The 26,081-nt window shown below is 48.0% G+C and overlaps 11 protein-coding genes across 11 annotated transcripts; 6 read left to right on the top strand and 5 right to left on the bottom strand.

Annotated features, from left to right (window-relative positions):
• The first annotated feature begins 1,611 nt into the window (after positions 1-1,611).
• On the top strand, positions 1,612-3,207 carry EDB82DRAFT_39228 (uncharacterized protein). The gene is made up of 2 exons (XM_025731062.2): positions 1,612-2,009; positions 2,065-3,207. The coding sequence occupies exons 1-2, from the start codon at positions 1,753-1,755 to the stop codon at positions 2,855-2,857; spliced, it is 1,050 nt and encodes a 349-aa protein (XP_025590125.1). The 5' UTR covers positions 1,612-1,752; the 3' UTR covers positions 2,858-3,207.
• Positions 3,208-3,557: 350 nt separating this feature from the next.
• EDB82DRAFT_424040 (uncharacterized protein) lies at positions 3,558-3,950 on the bottom strand (the record flags this gene model as incomplete). The annotated part of the gene is made up of 1 exon (XM_025731063.1): positions 3,558-3,950. One exon carries the CDS (start codon positions 3,948-3,950, stop codon positions 3,558-3,560), a length of 393 nt encoding a protein of 130 aa, XP_025590126.1.
• An 808-nt stretch (positions 3,951-4,758) lies between these two features.
• EDB82DRAFT_39237 (ribosomal L28e protein family-domain-containing protein) lies at positions 4,759-6,002 on the top strand. Its single transcript, XM_025731064.2, has 5 exons — positions 4,759-5,040; positions 5,167-5,261; positions 5,366-5,389; positions 5,458-5,579; positions 5,664-6,002. Exons 1-5 carry the CDS (start codon positions 4,983-4,985, stop codon positions 5,848-5,850), a joined length of 486 nt encoding a protein of 161 aa, XP_025590127.1. The 5' UTR covers positions 4,759-4,982; the 3' UTR covers positions 5,851-6,002.
• A 2,221-nt stretch (positions 6,003-8,223) lies between these two features.
• Positions 8,224-9,675, top strand: EDB82DRAFT_470791 (lactate/malate dehydrogenase; the record flags this gene model as incomplete). Its single annotated transcript, XM_025731066.2, has 7 exons — positions 8,224-8,236; positions 8,341-8,372; positions 8,434-8,544; positions 8,628-8,715; positions 8,820-9,282; positions 9,336-9,480; positions 9,535-9,675. 7 exons carry the CDS (start codon positions 8,224-8,226, stop codon positions 9,673-9,675), a joined length of 993 nt encoding a protein of 330 aa, XP_025590128.1.
• Positions 9,676-9,776: 101 nt separating this feature from the next.
• On the bottom strand, positions 9,777-11,176 carry EDB82DRAFT_39150 (transport protein particle component). Its single transcript, XM_025731067.2, has 4 exons — positions 10,561-11,176; positions 10,392-10,509; positions 10,249-10,338; positions 9,777-10,184 (listed from the first exon to the last, which is right to left on the bottom strand). Exons 1-4 carry the CDS (start codon positions 10,875-10,877, stop codon positions 10,053-10,055), a joined length of 657 nt encoding a protein of 218 aa, XP_025590129.1. The 5' UTR covers positions 10,878-11,176; the 3' UTR covers positions 9,777-10,052.
• A 689-nt stretch (positions 11,177-11,865) lies between these two features.
• On the bottom strand, positions 11,866-13,836 carry EDB82DRAFT_520043 (PINIT domain-containing protein; the record flags this gene model as incomplete). Its single annotated transcript, XM_025731068.1, has 5 exons — positions 11,866-12,346; positions 12,400-12,625; positions 12,676-13,140; positions 13,192-13,491; positions 13,644-13,836. 5 exons carry the CDS (start codon positions 13,834-13,836, stop codon positions 11,866-11,868), a joined length of 1,665 nt encoding a protein of 554 aa, XP_025590130.1.
• A 422-nt stretch (positions 13,837-14,258) lies between these two features.
• Positions 14,259-15,040, top strand: EDB82DRAFT_485789 (uncharacterized protein). The gene is made up of 3 exons (XM_025731069.2): positions 14,259-14,612; positions 14,672-14,722; positions 14,780-15,040. Exons 1-3 carry the CDS (start codon positions 14,450-14,452, stop codon positions 14,923-14,925), a joined length of 360 nt encoding a protein of 119 aa, XP_025590131.2. The 5' UTR covers positions 14,259-14,449; the 3' UTR covers positions 14,926-15,040.
• A 254-nt stretch (positions 15,041-15,294) lies between these two features.
• Positions 15,295-18,331, top strand: EDB82DRAFT_550425 (alkaline-phosphatase-like protein; the record flags this gene model as incomplete). The annotated part of the gene is made up of 6 exons (XM_025731070.2): positions 15,295-15,509; positions 15,568-15,612; positions 15,669-15,960; positions 16,012-16,139; positions 16,192-17,076; positions 17,134-18,331. The coding sequence occupies 6 exons, from the start codon at positions 15,295-15,297 to the stop codon at positions 18,209-18,211; spliced, it is 2,643 nt and encodes an 880-aa protein (XP_025590132.2). The 3' UTR covers positions 18,212-18,331.
• A 508-nt stretch (positions 18,332-18,839) lies between these two features.
• EDB82DRAFT_485785 (nuclear condensing complex subunit) lies at positions 18,840-21,650 on the bottom strand. The gene has a single exon (XM_065608248.1). The coding sequence runs from the start codon at positions 21,568-21,570 to the stop codon at positions 18,874-18,876; it is 2,697 nt and encodes an 898-aa protein (XP_065465494.1). The 5' UTR covers positions 21,571-21,650; the 3' UTR covers positions 18,840-18,873.
• Positions 21,651-22,008: 358 nt separating this feature from the next.
• On the top strand, positions 22,009-24,421 carry EDB82DRAFT_485784 (uncharacterized protein). The gene has a single exon (XM_025731072.2). It carries the CDS (start codon positions 22,057-22,059, stop codon positions 24,325-24,327), a length of 2,271 nt encoding a protein of 756 aa, XP_025590134.2. The 5' UTR covers positions 22,009-22,056; the 3' UTR covers positions 24,328-24,421.
• On the bottom strand, positions 24,422-25,923 carry EDB82DRAFT_485783 (uncharacterized protein). Its single transcript, XM_025731073.2, has one exon. It carries the CDS (start codon positions 25,544-25,546, stop codon positions 24,545-24,547), a length of 1,002 nt encoding a protein of 333 aa, XP_025590135.2. The 5' UTR covers positions 25,547-25,923; the 3' UTR covers positions 24,422-24,544.
• Positions 25,924-26,081: the final 158 nt, after the last annotated feature.

Here is a 26,081-nt window from a genome sequence, read left to right as displayed (position 1 = left end):
CCTTTCCCACCACATGCTGCTGTCCCTCTAGCTCAGGGTCGCTCCTCCGAACCAATTGGGAGCCGTTGGTGCTACGTTGACTTGCAGCAACGAAAGCAATAGAAAACAGAGCCGCGCCACCACCAAAGTGACAAGTCTCGTCGGATTTACCAGTTTTGTGCGACATCCGTGTGACATTTAACAAACACTGACTGGTGCCACATGCCTTGTCATCTCTCCAGAACAAGTTAAAGGTTATGATTATCATATATCAAGAGTTGCGAGTGGATGGCGTTGATGGGATCATCATGAGTGGTATCGCTGATGCCAAGTGATGCTCTTATTGATTGACTATTTGAACAGCCCGTCAACTTCAGAGCCTCGCTGTCAGTGACTGGTTTGCCGTAGAGTGTTGTACTGTACGGTCGTGAGTTGATTGGTAACCAAGTGGCAAAACTGACGACTCGATATAGTAAAACTAAAGATACCAAGTCGGCAACAAACTCTGTAATGTGGAAAATCAATACGGGGAAAGGCATCGCGCTCTCCACGTGCTACATGGTAAACATCACCTGGGGTAACCAGCCCCATCATGATGTGCTCGGTTCAGGCTTGAGTTTGTTTGTCCGCGTGCAGAGCCCAAGGTTCGACAGTACAACGGTATCACTGCGCCTCAACACCCAATACTACGCAAGGCTGACGAATCCTATCTCTCAGTTGCCACGGAATTTTAATAAACATGACCAAGGCTAGGTTTGAAGCTGTACCATTGAGTTGGGTGAATGACTGGGTCCCGAGTATACCGCCGTGCCACGTATTGGGTTATTGGAAAATGAAAATCTTGTTCACGTTTGTTGGGAGGTGTATCTGAGGCGATGTACGTTTTGATAAGAAAAGTGTGTACAGAGTAACCCAAGATCAGTTCAAGGAAGTATTCCCTCTTATACCCGAGGCCATGGCTCACAATCCCGCGCTTAGTCCGTCCGTACCTGGACTCTAATAAGGGTCCTACCAGAAGATGTCAGGCCAGTACCTGTGCAGCTCTAATCCTCAGGGTTTCCCCAGCGTATTCGTTTCCGTATCTCAATATCGAATGGATCGATAAGTGAACAATGATGTATTTCATCAGACCACAATGATTAACCTTTAATGGCCTTCGGCAGATGCGATTCTCTTTAAACATGACTGACACTCTGATACTTTGAATGTTGTCTCCAGCAAGTTAATTTAAAACAAGATCATATAGATATTCGTGTTCATAAACCACACAAAACCTCATAATTTGTAGAAAGCAAAGACCCCTTCTCATAAAAAGCGGCGTTATTTCAATAACAAGGCCCCTGCTTGTTGTTTGTCGTTCTATCGTACGTCTTTCATCATAAGATGGATTCAGAAGCTCGTCCGTCCAACGCCTCTAATTGGTCCAGCCGACCTCTCAGGGCCCTTTTTGGAACTCCACTGCGCGATGTATCCCTGAAAGAAACATCCGCCCCGCCTCGCAAGCCGCCGACGACTCCTTGTAGTATCAGACTATGTGATTTCCATTTCCATGATGAATTTATTGATAAACAAGACGAGGTCCGCCTGTAAAATAATAATGCAGTTATTGTATCCTGAGTCTCATAGGATGCTCACAGTTATGTGTTTGTTTGTCTCTTAAGTTGTGATTGTGTCTTTGGTCTTCACTTACACCATCTTTCACCACACCAAGTCTACCCTCCTTCATTTATTTACAACTCTACCGTTTCACCATAAAGAACTCGGTTGCCCATTATGGATGTCGTCCTTGAGGTTGTCGACAACTTCATTGCCGACTACGCATATGCGTACTTCTATCCAAAGCGTCCAGCTCCCTATGACTTCCCAACACCATCCAACACAACCGACACATCAGCCAAGGCCTTCTCGACATGGATTTACAAACCGGCCACACAATTCATTACATTGGAACCACCAGAGCAAGCATATATGAGCTCATGGGATCGTGATAACCCTCTTCGCCAGGCCTTGACCCTGTATCTCATTACCTGGTAAGTGTTGATCAAAACTCACCATTAGATCACATAGACTAATATGCTTGAACAGGATCTTTGGTCTTCTTGTCTATTTCATCGTTGCAACACTGTCATACATATTCATCTTTGATAAGCGCACCTTTGAACACCCACGATTCATTAAGAACCAGGTCCGCCTGGAGATCATCGCGGCCAACAAGGCCATGCCAGTCATGGCCATCATCACAGCACCCTTCTTCCTCCTCGAAGTTCGAGGCTACGGCAAACTGTACGACACTACCGAAGACGGGCCCGGCCTGTGGTACGACTTCTTGCAGTTCCCACTGTTCCTCCTCTTTACCGACTTTTGCATCTACTGGGCTCATCGCTGGCTTCACCACCGTTTGGTCTACAAATATCTGCACAAGCTTCACCACAAGTGGATTATGCCCACTCCTTTTGCCAGTCATGCCTTTCATCCTCTTGATGGGTTTACCCAGTCTTTGCCTTATCACATCTTCCCTTTCATCTTCCCGCTTCAAAAGATGGCCTATGTTGCACTCTTTGTGTTTGTCAACCTCTGGTCTGTCATGATTCACGACGGCGAGTATCTCACCAACAACCCTGTTGTCAACGGTGCTGCATGCCACTCACTTCATCATTCTCGCTTCGAGGTCAACTATGGCCAATTCTTCACTGCTTTTGATCGTATTGGCGGTACCTACCGCATGCCTGAGCAGTGGATGTTTGAGCGGGATATGAAGATGTCCGAAGGCCGCTGGAAGAAGGAGATTGAAAAGGTGGACGAGCTCATTGAAGAGATCGAAGGTAGTGACAACCGCACTTATACGGATAGCGCGCCCAGTATGAAAAAGACACAATAAGCGTATGGGCGGCTAATATGGTTTCGCTTGCCAATATTATGGCACACCGGAATGGGTGAAGACTTCAGTTTGACCAAACCTTTGACGTCCTTGGCGTCTGAATTTACTGGAAATTTATACGCATCGGCCTTCCTTAGATGGCAATGCAAATCTGTCGTTGATTCGTGTACATAGATTTTGACCTTTGTAATGTTCTGCACTCACTCATGGCGTCTGGCGGAGATGATGATGATTTAGAATAATCCACCAAATGCATTTAAGTAACCTGAAACTAGGAAAAAAGAAAGACTACAGTAGCTGACTGTGGAGATGGAGTCTACCGTAGTAAATAATAAATCTTCCGCATCCAGCCCAAACTCCTTGCCTCAAAAGTTAAAGTGACTGTAGGCAGCTGATAATAATATGGGGAATTCTTTATGGAACCACTCCAACAAACGCTACCTGACGAGATAAAGACAAAAAGAAAAGCATAGCAAAGCAAAGGAACCGTATAGTCCGCTGGTATAGGAAATTGCAACTGGTGTGCCAATGTAAAGTTATTTCGCAAGTCGAACTGTGTCCAGTCTAGACAAGTGTATGGGGTTTGATTGACGCTTGCAGCATCAGGATTCGTAGAGTGATTATAAACTGGGTTGTAATCGGATATCGTCGTGGTGCGCTTGATGCAACGTCGACTTCGTCCATGCATCCATGCGACTCTTTAAGAGAAGCTCACAAACTTCGGATCTCTCGGAAGACCATCAGCGCCGATACCGTTGGCCTTGAATCGGTTCTCCATATAGACCTTCCTTGCCTGGTCGAAATTCATTCTCCTCTTCTTCATGATAGCCAGAACCTCAGCCTTGGCTGCATCGTCGAGGCCGGCGCGCGAATCGCCAGACTCAACGTTTTCCGACAAATTAAAGTTGCTACTAGTCAGACCAGCCTCGATATCGCCGGCGAAGCTGTTGGGAAGTCGCGAGTAAATGTAGTCGGCGCCGGGGAGTCGAGGTCGCATATGTTGGAGGTGAGGGATCCAGTGGGCACGGGTGAAGAAGAGAATCGTGCCGAGGACAATGGAGAAGAATGAGATGGAGTAGAGAAGGTACGACATGATGGGCAGACGGTCGGTATTAAGAGGAATGGCGTACGTATGTATGGTATGTAAAGATCGAGTCGAAATTGAGGCGCAGTGGTGGTAAGATAAAAAAAAGAGACTGAACAATAATCGCAATCACAAATGAGAGGAACAGCCAGGCAGGGCAAAGTCGCAAGACGGAAGGGTGAAAGATTTCAAAGATGAAGCGCCAAAGTTGGCATGGTAGACGCCTCTAGTCTATGTTGTGCTCCTGTTCGAGTTAAGAGTTTAATCAGTTGGGTTGAGGATTTCCGCCCTCTGCAAGATCCGGATTTGAACAAGTGCAACCTTGTTCCCTTTGTCTCAGGAATGAAGATGAAGATAATGGGCCTGGGGGGGCACTGGCAACTGCTGACTGACGTGACTCTATACTGTACTTACCTTATTAGGTGCTAACTCAAGTTTGGCTCCCTCCTCCCTCCTGTTCCAATTAATCAAGCCACGCGTTTTTGCTTGGCATAGCCCGGCTCAGGCACATCAAGATACGGGTAAATGGAAGGGAATAATTTCGAATGAGGTTATATCAACATATGGACTTGAATTTTACTCACGTAATATGCCTTAATGGGAATAATTAATTGATAGGCGATAAAGTAGTTGCTTGACTTGTAGAACTGATTCAAGTGACATGACATCAGGGGTTATTCGCCTCTGACTGGAGTCTCATGTTGCATGGAACGGAACCTACTGTATCAGCCCGCTCTGCCCGCCATACCCACTATTTGTTGACAGAAAGATGAGCTGGCTACAAAAATAAATGACTCAGTCTAGTGCCTAGATATACGATTGTGTGACCTGCTAATTAAGTTTTTGATGACCACTTTCATTCTATCCAATTAATGGCTAAGCCCTCCCTAATTGGCAAGCTAGCCGAGAGACCCACCTTGGTCGCGCACAATTCAGGCGGCTTTGGTGAACAGTCTTTGGAACTGAAACTGGATATTTCGACGACGACAACCTCAAGCTTCATTCTCCCCGGTCAATTTTCACGCCAAATCCTCAATCACAATGTCTACCGCCCAGGAGCTCTCCAACATTTCCCAGGACCTGATCTGGGAGATCGTCCGTGAGTTTCCTCCGAATTTTTGATTTATTTTTGGCCAGCCCAACGACTACTTTGATATGCGAATGGGCCTGGACTGATATGTTCACTTGATGATCAATTACTGAAACGCTTTTTGCGACCGCGCAGGTGACAACAACTGCTTCTCCGCCAAGAGCAAGAAGAACGGTGGTGTTCAGTTCTCCCGAGACCCCCTCAACCTGACCAACAAGAGCTCCCGAAAGGTATGATTCCATATTCAAGATTGATGATCCTCAGTGAAGCGATTCAATATTTGAAGGGTCAACGATCATGGAACATCGGGCATGTGGGCTAACTCGCTTTACAGCACGCCGGCTTCGTCAACGACAAGGTACGACCACGACGATTGCGATAGAATCATGACGATCCGTGAACGAAAGCTAAATAATTCATCAACAGGCCGTCGGTATCTCTGCTGGTGAGAAGGGTGCCGTTGTTGTCACCACCAAGAAGGCTCAGCCCAACAAGCCCGCCGAGAACCTCACCAAGACTTCTTACAGCGGCTCTAAGAGCAACCGCAAGTGAGTATTCGACCGCACATTATATTATTGTGTCTTGTCCGACACACAAGTGAACTCAGCTGACCATGGACTTCCCCTCTCCAGGACCTACCAGGCCGTTGCCAACCAGGTCGCCAAGAACTCTTACCGCGCTGACCTCCGCTCCGCTGCTGTTGAGCGTGCTTCTGCCATCAAGAAGTCCAACAAGCCCGTCAAGCCCGAGCCTGAGCAGAAGCTCCGTGGCAACAAGGCCAAGAAGGCCGCTGCCGCCGCCGCCTCTGAGGAGAACTAAGCTTTACGATGCAAACATAGAAATGGGGGTTGTGAATAAGGCTATAGGATGAAGCTAGGGAGGTAAGCTGCATAGCTCACACCTGATGAGAAAAGGGATCATCAGAATGGGCAAAGCACATGAACAGAGGTCTGGGTCATTCGCAGCTGGGGTTATTGAGCTCAAAATGAATGAATATTCCGTCGGCGGTATCGTTGGCAACTCAAACAAATTGTGTCAAAATGTTGATATATGTGATTGTCTTCCCGCCGACGCCATTATTGAGTCACAAGGCTTATTGGAATGAATATGTGCCCAGTGACGTATGAAACCTTTGTTTGACCATTGCAAGACCAATCAGATAAGCCTGAATTCATTTATGTTGTTGCATTCAAGTTCACGATATCGTGTGGATATACAAGTGCGGTACGGCAGATATCGGGTCATGACTTCGGTACCACGGGATACCGAGGATCATGCCAAGTACTAGGTCGCCGAGGAAGCTCATGAATGAAAATGAAGACGTCACAGTCCCGGACGAGTCCGGAGCAATACAATGAATGAGTGAAACGAAAACATCAAGTATCGGGTTATATTGGTCCTCATGTAGCCGCAACTCGGAAGTTGTTTGTCGATTTGGACGCAGATCAATGTCCAGACCGAGCACAAACCAGGCGGAAGTAAGATAGCTCTGGATAACCAGTGTCCGGTCATGATCTAGTATGAATTATACTGGAATATCCATACACTAATACAACAGTATATTGGGAAAACTTGAAGGTTACTTGGTGTAATGTTAAGTTTGTAGCGATTATGTGGTTACTTAGTAGTGAGTAAGTGAATTAGTCATTAACCACAATCGCTGCAGAGACGCATTGCGATATTTCCATTTTAGGTAATTGAAGAAGGATCGGTCGTTCTAGTTATCCTCTCGTCTTTGTGACTTTTATAAGCATCTGGTGTGCTTTTCGGTGAATAATAGGTATTCTTGCAAGTAAATGGCGCTGGGCACTTATTAAGGAAATATGTGATTGACAGAAAGAGAGAGGGAAAAGCGCTCCAAAGAGAAACCGAGCAATGGGTGGGGTTTACAGAATAGAATGACCAACATATATAAGTTTATGGCCATTAATTCGCTTGGGCTCTGATAGGACAATAATTGAGTTTCTATCTGGTGTACTTTTCGGAGTTGGGTCGGAGTACAGGCCGTTTCGCTCTCATCTCGGGGTTGGGACGCCTAATGTAAGGGAAACTTTCCCTGGATGAGCGTTACTGGATACCGAATTCTATACGCCCTTTCCTCACGAGTTGAGGGTTTGGAATTGGGTTCCAGAAGCGATCCAGATCTAGTTTCACAGAGAGTCCTTCAACGGACGAGAGGGAATTACATCCTTGAAAGTGGTTATGTCTATTCTTAGTTGAGTTAACTATGCGCTCAGGAGCAACCAGAGGCGCTTGCGCAAAGCCTCGCGGCAAGTATCCCGTCAGGTCTGTCACAACTGGCGTAGATCGTCAATGCCAGCTAACCCAACTAATCACAGTTGGCGGACGAGAGGGGGAGGAGACCAAGGGTGAATGGAGATGAAATCCATGATGGTGGATATCATGAGTATCATCAAATACATAGTTCAAAACGGATGGATGGCGTTGAGGGAATACAGTCACGTAATCGTTCAAAAACCCAAAATCGTGATATTAGAACCAAAGAGAGGCGAGATGCTGATGACCCTGTCCTTCTGTTCGTCTGTTCAATAGGTCTGACAATGGGCAGTGGATTCTGGATTGTGGATGATGCCCCTCTCTCGAATATGTTGATTATAGCCATCGACCCTTGTAAGCGCAATGAGCCCCTCCTCAGAACAACCCCCACTAGAGCTTTCAAAGCTGTTGTGTTACTTTCCCCTCCCCGCTCAACATAGCCCGTCCGTCACACATGCTTCCGAGTGACTTGGGGTATCCCGAATTTACATGTCCGAAATCATCGCAACTCTATTAACCGCAGTAGAATTCCCGGTCAAGTCGGATCATGACATGACCTAAATTGCATAATTCAGCTAGTAATAGAAAACATTCTTTGTAAGGGATCCAGTAAGAGACCTGACGCTTGTTTCAAGAGGGTACCTTTATGGCGACCCGGGTATCGCCCTGGTGGTTGCCATGTACCTACCGTACTAAGGTTACCCTCCGCATCCTCGAGCTCGACCTAGACTTTTCTTCCGACAACCTGGGCCTACATATTTGAACCCTCCTCCCTCCTCTGAACTCAGTTTTTGTTCTTCTCGCTCTTCCATCCTAACAACATCTTCTTCCTTTACTCGCATCTCTTGTCTCGTCTTGTTCGAGTCAACTTCCTTCTCTCTCTAAACTATATATCCACTTACACATTCAGTCAAGATGGTCAAGGCTGGTACGTACAAACACCATCTCACTCACCCCGCTTCGCTTCCCCTCGATATCATCATGTTTGCGCACTCTGTTGTCCTCAAGCGCCGATATTAACTTGTTTTCTAGTTGTTGCTGGCGCCTCTGGTGGCATTGGCCAGGTATGTACCTCTTGCTCTCTTGAAACTAGGAATTGCGCAAGCTAACGTTGGTTAATTACAGCCCCTCTCTCTCCTTCTCAAGACTTCTCCTCACATTGACGAGCTCGCCCTGTACGATGTCGTCAACACCCCCGGTGTCGCTACCGATCTCTCTCACATCTCCTCCCGCGCCGTAAGTCGACCCTAGACTTTCCCTAAGTCAAACACGCATATTCCCTTCCACCGAGGCGCACTATTTGCTCACACCCTCTACAGAAGACCACTGGCTACCTCCCCGCCAACGATGGCGCTAAGGCTGCCTTCAAGGACGCTGACATTATTGTCATCCCCGCTGGCATTCCCCGTACGTGAAGCTCCTACCCCGGACATCCGGCGTTGGACCCCGCGTGTCCGACCCCGGAACCCCTCCCCCAGTTTTAGACTCGACTGACCACTTCCCCCGCACAGGCAAGCCTGGAATGACCCGTGATGATCTCTTCAACATCAATGCTGGCATTGTCAAGGGTCTCATTGAGGTCGCTGCTGAGGTCGCCCCTAAGGCTTTTATCCTTGTTATTTCCAACCCAGTAAACTCGACTGTTCCCATCTCTGCCGAGGTCCTCAAGGCCAAGGGTGTCTTCAACCCTCAGCGTCTCTTTGGTGTCACCACCCTCGACATCGTCCGTGCCGAGACTTTTGTTGCTGAGATCACTGGCAAAGCTAACCCCCAGGAGCTGACCATCCCCGTCATTGGTGGTCACTCTGGCGAGACCATCGTCCCCCTCTTCAGCAAGGCCTCGCCTTCAGTTCAGATCCCCGACGACAAGTACGATGCTCTCGTGAACCGCATTCAGTTCGGTGGTGACGAGGTTGTCAAGGCGAAGGATGGTGCTGGTTCCGCCACACTGTCCATGGCTTATGCTGGTTTCCGGTAGGTTGCCTCTATATCTTGAAATATCTCGCACAGTAATTGACATAGTACAGATTCGCCGAGAAGGTTCTCCGTGCCGTTAAGGGCGAGAAGGGCCTTGTTGAGCCCAGCTACGTCTACCTTCCCGGTGTCCCCGGAGGTGAGGCCATTGCTAAGGAGACTGGCTGCGACTTCTTCTCTGTCCCCATTGAGCTTGGCGTAAGTTGTCTATTCTTCATTTCTAGATGTGTAAACTTTGCTGACATTACATAGCCCAACGGTGCTGAGAAGGCCACCAACCCCTTTGAGGGCATTACCGAGAAGGAGAAGGCTCTGCTAGCCAAGGCCACCGAGGGTCTCAAGGGCAACATCAGCAAGGGTGTCAGCTTTGTCCACAACCCTCCCCAAAAGTGAATATCCCCTATTTGAAATCTTTTAATACCCAGTAAGAGGCTTCCCAAAGGAGGCAAGGATACTCCAGGATGCCCATAGCTATGGCAATAGACATAGTAATATGATTTATGAACACGATTGCTGATAGTGTGACTTTGCGCAGGCTGTGAAGTGTTCCGGGCGATTATTTACGATAGATGTTTTTGTGGTTCTGGCACTGAACCTGAGGAACTGTTGTAGGTATGGTTGGAGTTTTGGTCAAGGGCTGATCTAAGCCACGGCGATATTCAAATCTTGTATGTTCATGACGCTCGATAGTCGGAAGTTGACGTGTTTGTGCCCCGGGCTGGAAAAAAAGAGAAGGGTATCATGATATTATAGCTAAACAGATAGCTCTCCTAAGGCTTATTTGGTATGGTTTTAATTTGAAACACGGCTCCCGGCAACTCGTTGATCTCGGCCTGTACACTTGTGTTGATTCCAAGAGCAGCCAAAGCTCCCCTTACAACGCCGCATGGAAACCACAGGAACTGCAACATATAGTTAGTACAACAGGATATGCATGTGAACAAGGCGGGGTGTTTTATAGCATACCGGTTGAGCGCGGACGATGGCTTGACCGCCAGCTTCTGTACTCATACGTGAAAATGGCCGGAAGACGTTGTCTGTTAACACGTATACTCCCTGATCCCACGTCAGCGTGATACTCCGTATAATGTCCATGTCGCAACCCTTACCCTGTGATTCGTCTTGAGGTTATCGATGTTCTTGCCGAAGACGAGCGTCCATAGATCTTTGCAAAGGAATTTGATGACGTCGAGTGTGTCATTGAACCGCGGTCGGTCCCTCGAGAACCTATTTCTTGTAAGCCATCATGGCGCAAATGCCTTGAGAATGGATGCACACCTCTCTACCAAACCCTGGCCAACTCGGTAACCTAGCATCTCTAGGCGATAATGTACCGCATCGAGATCCTCCTCTTCATCCTTTCTTGTCGCAGCACCGGCCATCATTCCAGCAGCGCTAGAGCTGACCGCATGGCTTGTCGATGTAGCATCTGCAGTTGTGTTGTTTTGTTCCGAGGTTATGGAGTCTCGATCATGAGTGACTCGGTAAGCCAACGGCACAAGCTCAATGAGTAGGAAGTCTAGACAGGAGGAGCTGAGAAAGTTGGCGGATGGATCGCTCGAGTTGAAAGGAGGCATGACAGGTTCAAAAGACATGATGGGCGGTTCGGTCGGGGTATGGATTTGATTTTCAGCGGGCGAACATAAATGAAGATTGTATTTGGTCCCTAGTGGAGGAATGCGCAAGTCGTTGACTGTTCTAACGTGGGATGTTGGTGTTGTCGAGCTTCAAGGGATGTATACGTGATGCTAAAGCTCCCTGCTCCCCGGGCTGAGCTATAGGAGGGCTGAGTCATCAAAAGCACGTTCTGATAAGACGGCACCGATAAGGCTGGCTCCAAACGCGGGGCTTGTTAGGAAGGAGCGCGGGGCAGGAAAGGAAAAGTCGAAAAAAAGTTTGGTTGTAGGTAAACTTTAGTCTACATAGTTAGTTCACCACCAACATTCTTCCTCTTAATACAGCTGGTTCCTCTCACGGGTGAACCAACTGAAGTAGGTTACAAAGCTGCAAATTTCTGACCGTTTTCGACTAGAAGCAGAACATCAACAGACGGGACCAATACCCGAATAATATCTTACTAATTAATTGCAGATCGTTAACTATATCTTCTGCAGACAATCCATTCATGATAATTCCGAGGTTATAATAGATATTGTAGTTTCAGGGCTCCTCGCTAGACGGTAGATATTATACGTATGTATATATAATGCATTTCCATTTGTTACCCCTGGAAAAAACCGAAGCCTATCCCTCAGTCTCTAACACTTTGCAAAAATGGGATTCGGTCGTTAACGATTCAACCCCCTATCGCATTATTACTCCCTTACACCTCGCGAAAAATAAACGTAATTGCAATGCCGGTATAATGAGTCACCTCGTCTTTTGGTGACATGGGAATATTTTCCGTCTCCTCCAACGCCATATCAGATCATGCTGAAGTAAAAATCACCAACCAACACCGGGGTTGCTAACCAAGCAGTTAGATAGACTGTCCCCAGAGACAATTAACTGCTGAAATAAATTTTAATAAGTTTTGCGCCTCCGCCCCTTGTTTCTTTTCCTTCCTTTGGGCTGGGCATTATCCTACAGATACCCGAAACCGTCAGGGGACACTGGAGAGGAACCAGATAGACCGTTCGATCCCGAAAATCCATTCGTTGAAGTGTTCTGCCTCTTGGTGGGGGGAGCTGGCTCGTCATCATCATCATCATCATCATCCGAGAGGGTCAAGTCGATGATGGCGGCCGCCGGCCGTTTGGCACTGGTAGATGCTATTCCTCGAGGACCAGCAGATGAACTGTCTCGACCTGCAGTTCCAGGTGTATTGATACTCGGGGTGCCGTTCTTGGGCGTTTCCACACGACGATGGCTGATGGGATTAACTTCTGATATTACTAGGTCGTCGTCGTCATCATCATCGTCGTAAGTGCCTTGATGTGAAGCGTTGCCGTTCGTCTGCCCCTGACTGCTGTCTTCAGAGCTCTTGGTATGCCAGTCGCCGTTAGGCTCGATTGTCACGGTTTCTTGGCTCTTGGATGTCTTTGCAAGGATATCCTTCACATAACTGTTTCTGCGGTCAGTAAAATATCGTGTAGCAGCTGCTGATAAACGACTTACCAATCAACTGCCAACTGATCAAAAGTAGCAGATTTATAGCATATGGGGCACTGCCATTGCGGGCCCTGCTCTTGCAGTTGAAGATACGACGTAGCATCAAAGCATTGTAGATGTGTGCACGTAAAGCCACGACACGGAAGCGTTAAGCGCATGTATGACAACGGACATTTGAGAGATAGAACTTGGGAAGTTGCTACCACATCGGGATCCTGTGCTTTGGCATTGACTATGGCTCGCCTGTCAGAGTTGTTCCCAACTATTGAATTCATTACTTACGTTCTTGCTTCACAGACTCGATCGATATTCTCTTGCCAGCAGCTATGCGACCTGCAAGCTCTTCAACAGAAGTGATCTTGCAGATGTTGACCACAAGGTAGAATTTCTGCACATTGTTAGACCTGAAATGTGATATCATGACTTGACTGGGACCTGCCTTGGACGTCAACGCATATGTAAAATCAATGTTGTTGGTGTACTTTGGACGGAGCCTGAGCGCTTTAGTGATGTCAACCGGTCTAGTAGAACCAGGTTTGTTCTTCAAGCCGCGCAAATTGGCCTTGATCTCACCACCATTAACCTTGAGCTCCGACTGATGGGGGAACGCGACTTCTTGCGTCCCTAAGCTCTCTCCGGCGCAAAAGATCATCACTCGGTACGAAGGATTGTCGACACACTTCTGTAGATAAGGATGGTCTTCGACTCTGATGGGGTAGGATACCGTGTTACGGTGCTGCGACATGACTTGACAAGGTTAGTATGCGAATCTATCACAAAAGAATGCGCATGACTTACCATCGCAAACCTTCACGTCACCAACAGTCGCCTCGATCTGGTAAAACGGGCTCGACTTGAAAGTAACTGTTACTGTTTGCGACCCGCCAAAGCGCTGACCATTAGACAGGCTACTGTGGGTATTGGGGAATGACATGCTGGACAAGCTGAATGGTGCAGAGGGAGCATGGCTATGCGAGTGCGCGAGAGTCGTTCGAGAAGGCGAAGAGCTGACAAGCGGATTCGAAATAGTATTATGCACGCTTTGGCGAATTTGCTGAAGACGAAGAGGGTCGTTGGCGTTGACGGCCTCTTGGATGACTAAATAACGTGACAAATTAGCCATTTAGTCGCGGTTTAGAGTAGTTTGAGATTGTGATTGAGAACCAAAGTGCGCGAGCGTGTAGGTGTACCGCTTGCTCAGTGAAGCCTCCGGGGAGACCGAAATTGTATGTGAATTGATCCCAACTTACGATTATGTATGCGGCCCTGCAGCTCCGCCTTGATTCCAGTGCTCTTAACGCCGTTGACCTGGCATACAGACGAAAGCTGGCGATTCAGTAGGCGATTAACCTGCCGTGCGAGCGCGCCAGCGTCTTGCCGCAGAGTTCCACCACCTTGTGAAGAGGCTGGATGCGAGATCGAGCCTAGTCCTGAGGATGCCATATTGAGGGTGCCACGTGCTGGTTATCGATCGGTGTCGAGAAGGGGTGGACGTGGGTAGAAGTGAAGTAGCTCCTGCCGATTTGAAGCCTGAAAAATGGTTGTGGTGGTCGCAGTTGGCAACCGCATCCAAGGCAGATGCGCAGGCTGTTACAGCCTGTATCGGAAAGAGGTACCGTGAGCGAGCGATTGTTGGTTGAGTGAAGAACGGGAGGCAAGATATATAAGCTGCCACAAAAGTGGAAAAGCGCAGTCGCGAATGCACAATAAATAACCCACGGCCGCACCTTGGTACCCAAGAACGAGAATATACTCGAATTAATAAAGAACTACGCGTGCTTTTGAGTTTGTCGCCGTTGTCGCCTTCTCACGCTACCTATGTCATGCTTGCCTGGTTGTGCAGTGGCACTGTAAACAGAAGGCGGTGTTAGCTGGCAGCGCAAGGGGTTTTCCAGTTCAGCATGTCTCAGGGACCGTACTTCAGCCACAGCCCGCCACAACCTTCAGTCTGTAGTGTGCCGCCCCTCTGTCTAGACCGTCCCAACTTTTTTTCTTAGCAGCAAAGACTGATAACAACTTTTTTCTCTACCATCTCGAATTCAACCATATCGTCAAAATGGCCAAGAGCGCACGAGCAAGCACCAGAAAGGCCAACAACAGGCGCCTTGTCAAGAATGTCTTTGGACCTGCTGAGGCTGCCCGAAATGAGCGCCTCTCTGCCAAACTCCTGGAAGTGGCCAAGCAGCCCAAACCCGAGTCTTCAGATGTGAACATGAACAGTGAGTGTGAGCTTGGATAACATTGACAAAACTTTTGCTAACCTTTTTTTCTCCCCCAGCTCAAGAAGATGAGACCAACGAATCCAACGAGGATGCTCAAGATGAGACCAGTGAGTTTTATTAAAATGTTTTTATTCGTTTTGTTCAGTTACTAACAATATATTCAGCAATGGATGTGGACTCTGTCAAGAAGCCTTCAAGTGGCCGTATTGAGAAGAAGCGCCCCGATAAGCGCAAGCAACAATCTTGCAAGATTACCTTCAAGTCTTATGGCAGTCGATCAAAGGGAAAGGGCAAGAAGAAGAGTGCTTAAAATGGATGATTCCGTTTACCAGGTTCTGTTTTCTCTTTTCACTGTATCGGCGTTTAGCAGCAAAATCTAAGTCAATCTCAATGAATCTGTAATACCCGAAAAGATTTACCTCTCAGCCTTGTGTGGCTCATACTGTGATTTGAACCAATCGTAGAATACCACCTTTGTAGTTTGTCTTGGCAAGGCTATCCTACTTTAACATGGATACCGCGCCCTCATCTCATCTCGACACGTCCATCTATTCCATTCATCCCTTCTGAGGCTGACACATTTCAATTGTCACAGATGGCGCAATCTTGACAATTTTTATTCTCCATAACTATTTCACTTCTGTGCCCGTCTTAGTCACTCCTTTAATTGTCTTTTATAATGGTACCCTCTCATAATGGCTCGCTACTGCGCACACTCCTGCTGGTCACAGCCAATCTTCTAATCCCGGTCTCAATTGTTGTATTCGCATTGGGCTTCTTCCCTTATAAACCATTTCTGCCAGGTCTGGCCGAATTTGAATCTCTTGACTTTGGATCGCCTCCTAATGCGCCGTTCGATCGTTTAATATTTATGGTTGTTGATGCTCTGAGAAGGTACAATTTTGATGACACCCTGTTTCACCTTCAACACTCAATTGACTCTTTGGAATAGTGACTTTGTATATTCGGACACCTCGGGATTTAGTTATGTGCAAAGGTACTTACATACATCCAATCCTTCTCTTACCATACTTTCAGCTGACTTGATCCCAGCCTCATCCGAGATGGCAGCGCAATGCCTTTTACTGCCAATGCTCGATCACCCACTGTCACTATGCCCAGAATCAAGTCCATGACAACTGGTTCCATCCCCTCTTTTGTTGATCTGATCCTGAATTTCGATGAAGGAGATACTTCATCAACCCTGGCTTCTCAGGACACTTGGTTAGCTCAGATCAAGGCTCATGATATGGGCAAGCTCCTCATGTACGGAGATGATACTTGGTTGAAGCTATTTCCAAACACCTTTGACCGTGAAGATGGGACTACAAGTTTCTTTGTAGCGGTATGCTTCTTGCGTGACACTCAAAAAGATTACCACTAACACATGACAAAGGACTTTACTGAAGTGGACAACAATGTCACCAGAAACATTGCTCCCGAGCTGGAAAATAATGACTGGGGACTCATGGTCCTCCACTACCTTGGTCTAGATCATATTGGACACAAAGCTGGACCCAAAAGGTTTGTTTGCCCTGAAATGGTACTTATTATAAGTGAGCTAACATGATTAAAGTCCTAACATGGTTCCCAAGCAAGAAGAGATGGACAGTGTTGTCCAGACTCTCTTTGAAGCTATGAAGACCAAGCCTCATCTGGACTCAACGCTGCTCGTCCTATGTGGCGACCACGGTATGAATGATGCTGGAAACCATGGTGCTTCTTCACCTGGCGAAACATCGCCCGCTCTGGTTTTCATGTCCCCAAAACTCAAGTCAATCTCTTCGAAACTCCCCGCGCCAGCTCAGCCCAAGGATGAGTTTGACTTTTACTCTATGGTAGAGCAATCCGATTTGGCACCGACTATTGCTGCTTTGCTAGGCTTCCCAGTCTCCAAGAACAATCTTGGAGCTTTCATTCCAGACTTCCTCCCCTTCTGGCATAAGACCAGTGATCAAATTCAGATCCTGGTCCGAAATGCTCGCCAAATCCTTAAAATTGTCACCGCTGCGTTTGGAAGTGAGCTCTTCGATTCAGAGAGTAACATTGATCCATGTGTTCTGGAACAGACTGAAATTAACGAGGTGGCTTGCCAATGGCGAAAGCTCAACAGAGAGGCTCACGTCCTCGCAGCCGGTGAAAACCTGGATAAGGAATGGCTTGACGAGATGTCTCAATGGCTTCGACGGGCACAAGATCTGATGAGCAGTATGGCTTCCAATTATGATATGCCCAAGCTTTATATCGGCCAAGCAATTGCTGCCATTGCTGCTGTCACAAGTGCAATGGTGGTCGTGAGTCTCAAGACTCACCATGATGGACAGGTTCTTCCCTTTGGCCTCCTAACACTAGCTTATGGTGCCATGATGTACGCCAGTAGTTATGTTGAGGAGGAGCAGCACTTCTGGTATTGGTCTTCGAGCATCTGGCTTGTGATTCAGGGTGTGCTACATGTTCGAAGGTATGCACTTGTTAAGCACAGCATTAGGGATCCTTCAAGGTACTAACTGAGAGACAGAAAGAATAGCCTGGAAGAAGTTGCTTGGGTATTTGTTGCTCTTGTAGCGTTGAGAATCACCAGAGGTTGGAACCAAACCGGCCAGAAATTCGCAGGAGATCCAGATATCGTCAAAAGCTTCGTCGTCACGCATCCGCAGCTTCTATGGGTCATTATCACTTTAGGATACATGGTCATGTCATTCCGGCTGCTCGCTCGTCTCAAGAGTCTCCCATCTCTGGCCAGTACGAGCATCACGTCAGTTCTGCTCATGTCTGCTTACAGCTTCAAACTTGACTTCACCAACGAAGATGCACCTGAGCTTGTTGTTGGCTTCGCCAAAAGCTTGAACGATTTGCTCGTAGGTCAGTCACTGCTTTGGAGAGCTAGAACCGCTTTCATCCTCCTCGGCATTCTGTTTGGATATGGTATCTACCGATCTTTCACTGGTGGTAGGAACGGGCAACTACAATCAGGTGACAACTCGCTGCCCACTACCTTTGATCTTTCTACCGTTACTAACTTCACGACAGCATACCTCTTCCACCACCTCTACACAATTTTTGGCATGACTCAATCTCGTGCTACAAACATTCCCCTCTTCCTCCTGTCTGACGTTCTCTTCCATGCACTCCAAACTACTGACCTTTCTGTAACCGGAATTACTATTACCTCTATTCTCCTCCAATACACAACATTCTTCGCCTTTGGCGGCTCAAACGCCATTAGCTCTGTCGACCTTTCAAGCGCATACAACGGCATCAGTGGTTTCAACTTCTTTGCTGTTGGGTTTCTCACCCTCGTCAGCAACTGGGCCGGGCCCATCTTTTGGACTTCTGCTGCCAATCTCCTGCTACTCCGCAAGTATCATGAGGGTCAGCGCAATGCATTTTGGCAATACATTACCTTACAGACTCTATTCGTTTCTACGGCAGTTGCGTTGGTCATGGCAGCTTGCACTTCGTTGAGAACGCATCTTTTCATTTGGACTGTCTTCTCACCCAAATATCTTTACTGTATGGCCTGGAGCTTAGGTCAACACTTGCTGATCAATATCGGCTTCGGGGGTCTGCTTTTTTGGCTGGGATCGCGCAACTAGTGTAAATGAAACACGAATGATGGGTATCTTCGTGTATAAATATTTGAGAGATAGATCCAAACAAAAGCTCATAAGCTGTAACAAGCTGCCAATGAGACTACAATTACAAACAACATAAATCAAACACATCGCCCAACCCCAAAACTCTAACCAGGTTCCGAGCCGCCAGGTATCTGCCTCATCCCATGCATGATCAATTCATCCAAATCCCAAGTCGTTACTTCATCAAGTCTTTGTTTCCTCAAACATCTGTCATCTCCACATCATCGCCGTCCGACAAGAGACTATCGACGAGCGACTCTCTATCTTCCTTGGGAACCACCGTACCATCGCTGTCTTCATCTTCCTCCTTGATACTTGGCTCATCTGCAATGGAGGTGTCCCCTTCAGTTGACTGTCGGTCTGTAAGTATCGACGTACTTCTGCTGGCACGTCGGTAGGTCGGCTGTTGTTGTTCATCAAGAGTATTGACGATCTTGCCCAGACTGACGTGAATCTTGTACAGCTGGTTGCGGCTGGTAGCATCAGACAGCAGGCCGTCTTCAACGGCAATGCTGACCTCTTGGTAAGCTTCACGGAGCTTCTCCTTGCTTGATCCGGGTGAAACGTGAAGCTTTCCAAGAAGCGAGGCGAGAATCTTCTTTTCCTCTCCTAAAAACATATTAGCATGTGGTTTTCTTGATTGTTTTCTTTTTTAACTTACTTGCAGTGTTGCCCTGCAACTTCTCCAGGATATCCATAGCAAAGTCCAGATGAACATCACCGTTCACCACTTTCTTGTCAGTGTCTAGCAGATCTGTAGGACTGTAACACTTTCGAGGATCCGTCCAGTCTACCAAGCAAGCTCCTATCGTAGTCATGCTGACCATGTCCTCGTCAACATCCACATCGTCGTCCTCCAGGCTTTCACGGACATTGAAGAGAGTGTGAATCGCGTCAAGGGCAATGGATCGCATAAGCTCCTGGTTTTCCGCTCGAGAGAAACAGAAGACAGGCAAGAAATAGTTCAGCGCTTGGCGAACGGTTTGGTTGTGTGAAGACGAAGGGTCGAAGTAGGCGACTACGAGGGACTTGAGCAAGTCTTGGCATGCCTCCTCTTCACTAACAATGCGCCCAAGCAAAAGTTTTGAGGCAGCAACCGTGGCGGCTGCTTGGACTTCAGGTGCTTTGTTACCACCCTTGACTGCCTTGACGTACACCTTGAGCAGTCCAGGCGTAGAAGACAGGAGCTGAGCACCATGAACATTGAGAATGTCTGTTAGGATATGCAGAGCCGTGATCTGAAGCGCTGTATGGCCCTTGCTGAAAAAGTGCATAAACAAGGTCAGATTCTCATCGGCAAGTGAGCGATCCAGAAGAGCACAGAGACCAAGACACACCAGGCCTCGCTCACGCACGGGTGCCTCATGACTGCGAACTGCTGGCACGACAAGATTGTTAAGCATTGCAACTAAGTCAGTGTTGTCTTGAAGATTGCTCGAGACATGAGTAAGCATACACTGCACGATATGCAAGCATTTCATGTTAACGACGATCTCTCTCACGGCCTTCTCTTGCGCTTCTTCTTCGCTGATTTCAGGGCTACCTCCTCGCCTACTCTTAGTTGGCGTGCTTGGGCCACTGACCTCTGATCGAGCAGAATGGAAGCTATCTTCAGCATCATCTGGCGGAAGGTCATCCACAATAGTGTCGTGAACGTCAGCTACAGATTCGAGAACAATGCTGATGAACTCTCTCTCGCCAGCAACGTCTGGGGAACAGATGCCCTGAAGCACCTCGACCGCGAGCTTTGTAACTTCGTCTGGCAAATCGGGAATTGAAATGGCCTGTCGGAGCAGGGTGAACATCTTGCGTCGCCCAACCTCGTCAGAGTAGTCGAGAGTCAGTGCGATTTGGAGCATTTGCTCAACGATAAACTCCTGCTCCACCGTATCTTCTTCCTCATCATCTTCGTCTGCTTCTGCTACTCTCTTAACAGCAGCAACCAGAACATGAAGATACCGTTCCAAAAAGAAGGCGAGCTTAGTAACCTCGGGTAGCTTTTCCTCCAGCAAATTCAGGTACTTGCCATTGCCCTCCATTCGACAGAACTCGTTGAAGCTCCTTGCCATGAAGACGGACTCGGCAGACAGTGTTTCCCAAAAGTTATCGTCGAACTCAACTGTTTCACGATAATCCGGGCGTCCTTCCCAGAAGCCTTTCATCGCTTCCAAAGCAACCCCATTTTCGACTCCAGTGTTGACCACATCAATTCGCTCCAACAGCTCGCAAAGGCCGTCGAAGTTGGGAGGTGCTGGCTCCGCAGCCACTCCGTCTTCTTGGGGTGGTGCGCCTGCGCAATCTTCAATCCACCGCTCACGGAACAGACGGCTTGCGGCTTTTCGAACATTCTCATCTCTGTCGCGGATACCCCATCGTAGAAGCTTCTCTCGCATCTTAACGGATAAGTGGCGGAAATCTCCCAGAGCAGGGAGTAGTCGTGAATAAACAGCTCTTCGAGTCGCTGCATCCTGATCTCGTGCACGTTCGAGCAAGACTGACAATGTTTCTGGCAGAATGGGGAGGTTGACGAGAAGCGATCTTCGCACATCCGCATTCGGGTCGTGTTGGAGAACTTCTAGAAGCTTTTCGAGTAGTCCGGTATCGTCGTCATCACTATCATCCGAGTTGGTGCAGCCCTCGGTCTGGTTTCCTGCAAGGCGGCCAAGACCCAGCACCGCTTGAGAGCGAACCATGGCCTCCTTGTCGCGGATCCTCTTAAGTAGTCCATGACGAAGTTTCTGAAAGAGATCGTCATCTATCGCATCAAGTGAGTTGATGATGTTTGAGATGAGCTGGGTTGATCTGAAGCGGACCACCTTGTCTTTGGCGGTCAGGAGAGGGAGAATTGCCTCGAGAAGTTGGGCGATCAGGCGTGTGCTGGGAGTCTCGGGCATGACGCTCGCATCTTCGTCGATATCTCCCAGTAGCTCGTTATCCTTGGCACTCGCATGCTGTAAGAATAATCCGGTAAACCGAATCGACTTCTCTCCAACACTCTCGGATTTCTTGATGGGCATGATTTTGCCAACACAGCGTATGAATTCACGGTTAAATGCATCTTCGTCAAATTCATCAAGCTGAGATTGGTCGGGGTTTGTAGGTTCGTAAGCGCATGACTCTTGGATCTTTCGCAGGTTCACGACGAGCTTTCGGTGTGTTGCTGTAGTTCTTTGTGCATCACGGAAGATGGCACAGACTTTGGTTCGTAACGGATTATCGGGTGTGTCTACTACATCAGGGACAGATGAGGCGCGAGAAGCGACTGAGGACCTCGCGACCGAAGTTCTTGATGAACGGGCGGTAGTTCTTGCTGGCATTTTTTTGTGTTGATTTAGTCCATTAACTCGTAAAGGAAGCAGCGTTGATAGAACCCAGTCGAGGTTCGCATTGTTTGTTTACAAAGTATTCCCTTTACGGCTTAGTTTGCTTGAGGGACTGAGGGGCTGATCTGGCGGTTGGTGAGAACAAAAACAGACCCACCTGGTCAATAGTCAGAGGCCATCAATCTGTATGTGCAATGTATGAAAGATGAAATATTCGATTTGAATTGAATTTCTAAACACTAGCAAATGATTGAGTAGAAGACCGCGTGTGATGGATAAAGTATTCTATTAATTTCGATTAATGTCGCAGGATAGCATACAAGAAGAAGGAGCCTGGATATGCTACGACAAACCTACCCTGGTAAAAGCTAATCGATAAGCGCTTTCCTTATCTAATTTTTTTTTCCTTTGGTCGCAAAGTACAGCAGCCATCTTCTCTACTACTGAGCATTTTCAATTTTCGCACATTTGCACGACAAAATGGGCGCAACAACTAACGATCGAAAGCGTCCTCACGCTACCGAGGATGTCGACCCTACTTCCTTTGAAGATCGTGACAATGGCGACGTAAAGTCCAAGAAGAGAGCTCGAACTGAGGACCGTCGATCGCTCTTCGTTCGCTCGCTTCCCCCCGGTGCCACGAGCGAAAGCCTTACCGACTTCTTCTCTCAACATTACCCAGTCAAGCACGCCACTGTTGTTGTTGACCAAAAGACCAAGGAATCGAGAGGTTACGGTTTCGTGACCCTGGCCGACGCTGAAGACGCTGTCGAGGCCAAGAAGGCTTTGGATAAACAAGATTGGAACGGTCGTCGCATCCGTATCGATGTTGCCGAGCCGAGACAAAGAAACAACACTACTGGTGAACTGCCTGCTCACAAGCTTCGCAAGGAGGAGATTCAAAAGCCCAACAAACTGATTATCCGAAATCTGCCTTGGAGTATCAAGAAAGCCGAACAGCTAGAGCACCTCTTCCGAAGCTTTGGAAAGGTCAAGTTTGCCGATCTGCCTCAATCAAAGGGAAAGCTCAAGGGATTCGGATTTGTTACCCTCAGGGGAAGGCCGAACGCAGAGCGCGCATTGGAGGCCATCAACGGCAAAGAGATTGACGGCAGGACTCTTGCAGTTGATTGGGCTGTCGACAAGGAAACCTGGGATAAGCAGCAACAGCCCGAGGAGGAAGATAAGAAGCAGAAGAAGGGAAATAAGAAACAACAGGTTGAGGAAGATGACGATGATCAAACATCCTCAGAAGGGAGTGATGATGAGGACGACAAAGACGACAAGAGCGATGATGTAGAGGGTGGTGCTGAGGTCAATCGGGACGATCAATTGGACGCCGATCTGAAGAACTTCTTCAAGAACCACATGGAGAATCTTGAGGATGAGGACGATGAGGACGAAGACGACGAGGATGATGAAAAGGATGACGAGGTCGAAAAGGAGGTCGAGGCTTTACAACCTAAAAAGCTGATGACAGACAACTCATCAACTGTCTTCGTTCGCAACCTACCATTCACGACTACAGACGAACAGCTCAAGGGCTTCTTTGGCCACTTCGGCAAGATTCGTTACGCTCGAGTGGTCATGGACAAAGTTACTGAAAAGCCAGCTGGTACCGGTTTCGTCTGTTTTGTTGACGTCGATGAAGCGAAGAGCTGCATCAAGAGCGCCCCCCGCACTCAAGCACCTGTCGGCGACGCCAAAACATCAATCCTCCAAGACGAGAGTGCCGATCCAGATGGAAAGTACACTCTCGATGGCCGACTTCTCTCAGTTACACAGGCAGTCAACAAGCAAGAGGCCACCAGCCTTGCCGAGAACTCTCTTGCCAAGCGCAATGAAAAGGACAAGCGTAAGCTTTTCCTGCTGGGCGAGGGTGTTATCGACAAGAACTCGCCTCTGTTCAACCTCCTCTCAGAGCCTGAGCATCGTATGCGACAGGCTAGTGCTGCTCAACGTAGGAAGCTTGTACAAGGCAACCCCAGTCTTCACTTGAGTTTAACTCGACTGGCCCTGCGTAACATTCCCCGCAACATGGATTCGAAGGATCTTAAGGAGCTTGCGCGAAAGGCTGTTGTCGGATTCGCCAGGGATGTCAAGGCTGGACTCCGACAACCCCTTTCAAAGGAGGAGAACGCCCGAGACGGAAAGGATGCCAAGGAGAAAGAGCATGAACGCAAGGCTAAGGGTAAGGGTATTATTCGCCAGGCCAAGATTGTGTTCGAGAGTGGAGAGGGACAGAAGATGCAGGAGAAGGATGGTGGTAAGAGTCGTGGCTATGGTTTCATCGAATACACTTCGCATCATTGGGCGCTGATGGGACTTCGATATCTCAATGGTCTTCAGCTCGAGAATGAAGTGGGCAAGAAGCAAAGGCTAGTCGTGGAGTTCGCCATCGAGAACGCCCAGGTTATTCAGCGACGACGTGCCAACGAGGAGAGGTCTCGACAACTGAACCCAGAGCATAACAAGGGTGCCAAGACTGAGGCCCAGATGAAGACCCTTGCTCAGCATACAAAGGATAACAAGAAGCGTGGACGCAAAGACGATAGGGGTGATAGGGCTGGAAAGCCTGGAAGGGACGGAAAGCCTGGCAAGTTTGGAAGGCCCGGAAGGGATGCGCCCAGGAAGCAACCAGGGCAAGATGGCGGCCAAAAACCCGAGACAGAGGCTGAGATGAAGCACAGGTTGATTGCTCGAACAAGAGTTATGCGCAAGAAGAAGTCTATGAGTCGGGGTGGGAAATAAGTGTTAGCATTTTGATACCTACTTAAAAGTGTTTACCATAAACATTCCACTATTCGGGATGTCGCAAAGATATTGGCATTGTTTCTGTCAGAAACGTTATTCTTAAGACTGGGCTAAGCGTTCATCATTTTGTCATCCTAATATTACATTTTAAAAATTATACATTGTTGAGTTGAGAACGAATCGTCACCGGATCACATTTCCGTCCCATAACCTCTTATTTCCATAACCAACTTTTCTTGGTCTCTAGACTCCCATTCGCCTTGAAGCCAGATTCTTGATTGTCCTTGCCTTGCTCTTCAATCTGACCATTCGCATTGTCCTTTGGAGCTGGTCGGACCGTATAGTGGCTGTGACTTCCAACCTCGTTCCCATTCTCATCCAAGGTCTTGACCAGTGTTTTGGTATGTAGGTAACCAAATCGATCCACATATTCATCCTTGGTAACAACCTGTTTCTCATCACTTGCAGGCTTCTGTAGCTGTTTTCGCTCTTGGTTCAAGGGCGGAGCGGGGTCCTCATTGAGTAACTTCACAAAAGAATCCCACGCTGACTGACCTGTAGCAAAGGATGACTGGATGGCAGAGAATAGATCGTCAAAATGTTCAGGCTCTCGTCGTTTACTTCGACCCTCATGCAGTTCATCGCGGAGAAGCTCGACATCGTGATGAGTTGGGATATCTTGGTTGAGGCCGATCCTTTCTCTGTTTCGCTGCTGGCTACTTAATGCAACGTCTCGCTTATTCTCGTCGTGCTGTTGTTCGTGGGCGCTAAATGAGTCTGCACCCTCGTCTTCGCCTAATGCAGCTCGCCATACTGCTTGAGCACTGCGATCGAGCTCTTGGTGAAATCGGTCCCAATTCTTCTCAGCAACAGACTTCATCAACCGGGTGGGGACCGATTCTTCTAAAAGACCCTGCGATCTCAATCTGCGTAGCCAGAAGTAGCCCGGCTCACCAGTTGGGAACATGGAACGCAGGAGCTTTCGTTGCTCATATCGGGACTTGATGTCTGGGAGCGATTGTCCTTGGGACACAGCGAGGAGATCTTCAAATGCATCTTCGAAGGTGAAAATAGAGGGGTCTATATCGGATGGCGCATCGTTTGGTTTAGGCTGGGGCATATCGCGAAGGGCCAGTGGTGAATAAGAGGAGTAGGCGATAGCGGCCATGCCTTGTTCAGATGGCCAACCGAAGCCAAGATCCAAAGGTGCCAACATGGTGGATATCCGGAGTTGTATGCAGTCGTGACTGAATAAAGTTAGAGGCAAATCCTTTACTGTTTGCAACCCAGTTTATGTATCATCAGATCATTCAAGAGGTGACACGGTTGCAGAATCAACTATTGCACGTTCATGTAGGTTGAGCTTTGATTAAATAGATAAACGCGGCAGGCGATGATGAAGAAAGTGCCAGAAGTTTTAATGTGACGTTCGTTGCGATTCCAGAGAAAAAGCCATGTGACATTGAGTGGTAACTCCCATCTTGATTATGACGGCGGAGCTGGTGGGTCACGGCGGGGGAATCAAGCCAAGAAGTAGTCCTCAGGGTATAGTATGAAATAAACAAGACAGTTTATGTCATGTTAGAGCGGACTCTTGGGTTATTATTTCTTGTAACCTACAACTCATAAGCCAGTTATGCTGTTACTGTGAAGTGGCGTCGACTCAATCTAAAAGCTCATTGGTCATATCGCTTAGTCAAAGACGTTTCTCCAGTGGCTTGTGGCTGAACATGTCTCAGGGTCTTTCTCTT

This window comes from Fusarium venenatum (genome assembly GCF_020744135.1).
Source record: "Fusarium venenatum strain MPI-CAGE-CH-0201 chromosome Unknown EDB82scaffold_1, whole genome shotgun sequence".
Taxonomy (NCBI): Eukaryota; Fungi; Ascomycota; class Sordariomycetes; order Hypocreales; family Nectriaceae; genus Fusarium; species Fusarium venenatum.
The sequence above is the reverse complement of the archived record's forward strand: the minus strand, read 5'-3'. Positions and strand labels throughout refer to the sequence as shown.

Bases quoted from the DNA above. Each gene is read 5' to 3' on its own strand.
- EDB82DRAFT_39228 (XM_025731062.2), top strand. From the start codon at position 1,753: ATGGATGTCGTCCTTGAGGTTGTCGACAACTTCATTGCCGACTACGCA. The intron at 2,010-2,064 runs GTAAGTGTTGAT...ATGCTTGAACAG, and splicing joins ACCCTGTATCTCATTACCTG to GATCTTTGGTCTTCTTGTCT.
- EDB82DRAFT_39237 (XM_025731064.2), top strand. From the start codon at position 4,983: ATGTCTACCGCCCAGGAGCTCTCCAACATTTCCCAGGACCTGATCTGG. The intron at 5,041-5,166 runs GTGAGTTTCCTC...GCGACCGCGCAG, and splicing joins CCTGATCTGGGAGATCGTCC to GTGACAACAACTGCTTCTCC. The intron at 5,390-5,457 runs GTACGACCACGA...ATTCATCAACAG, and splicing joins CCGGCTTCGTCAACGACAAG to GCCGTCGGTATCTCTGCTGG.
- EDB82DRAFT_39150 (XM_025731067.2), bottom strand. From the start codon at position 10,877: ATGTCTTTTGAACCTGTCATGCCTCCTTTCAACTCGAGCGATCCATCC. The intron at 10,510-10,560 runs GTGTGCATCCAT...TACAAGAAATAG, and splicing joins GGCCAGGGTTTGGTAGAGAG to GTTCTCGAGGGACCGACCGC. The intron at 10,185-10,248 runs GTATGCTATAAA...TATATGTTGCAG, and splicing joins CCATCGTCCGCGCTCAACCG to TTCCTGTGGTTTCCATGCGG.
- EDB82DRAFT_485789 (XM_025731069.2), top strand. From the start codon at position 14,450: ATGGCCAAGAGCGCACGAGCAAGCACCAGAAAGGCCAACAACAGGCGC. The intron at 14,613-14,671 runs GTGAGTGTGAGC...TTTCTCCCCCAG, and splicing joins TTCAGATGTGAACATGAACA to CTCAAGAAGATGAGACCAAC. The intron at 14,723-14,779 runs GTGAGTTTTATT...CAATATATTCAG, and splicing joins GGATGCTCAAGATGAGACCA to CAATGGATGTGGACTCTGTC.
- EDB82DRAFT_485785 (XM_065608248.1), bottom strand. From the start codon at position 21,570: ATGCCAGCAAGAACTACCGCCCGTTCATCAAGAACTTCGGTCGCGAGG.
- EDB82DRAFT_485784 (XM_025731072.2), top strand. From the start codon at position 22,057: ATGGGCGCAACAACTAACGATCGAAAGCGTCCTCACGCTACCGAGGAT.
- EDB82DRAFT_485783 (XM_025731073.2), bottom strand. From the start codon at position 25,546: ATGTTGGCACCTTTGGATCTTGGCTTCGGTTGGCCATCTGAACAAGGC.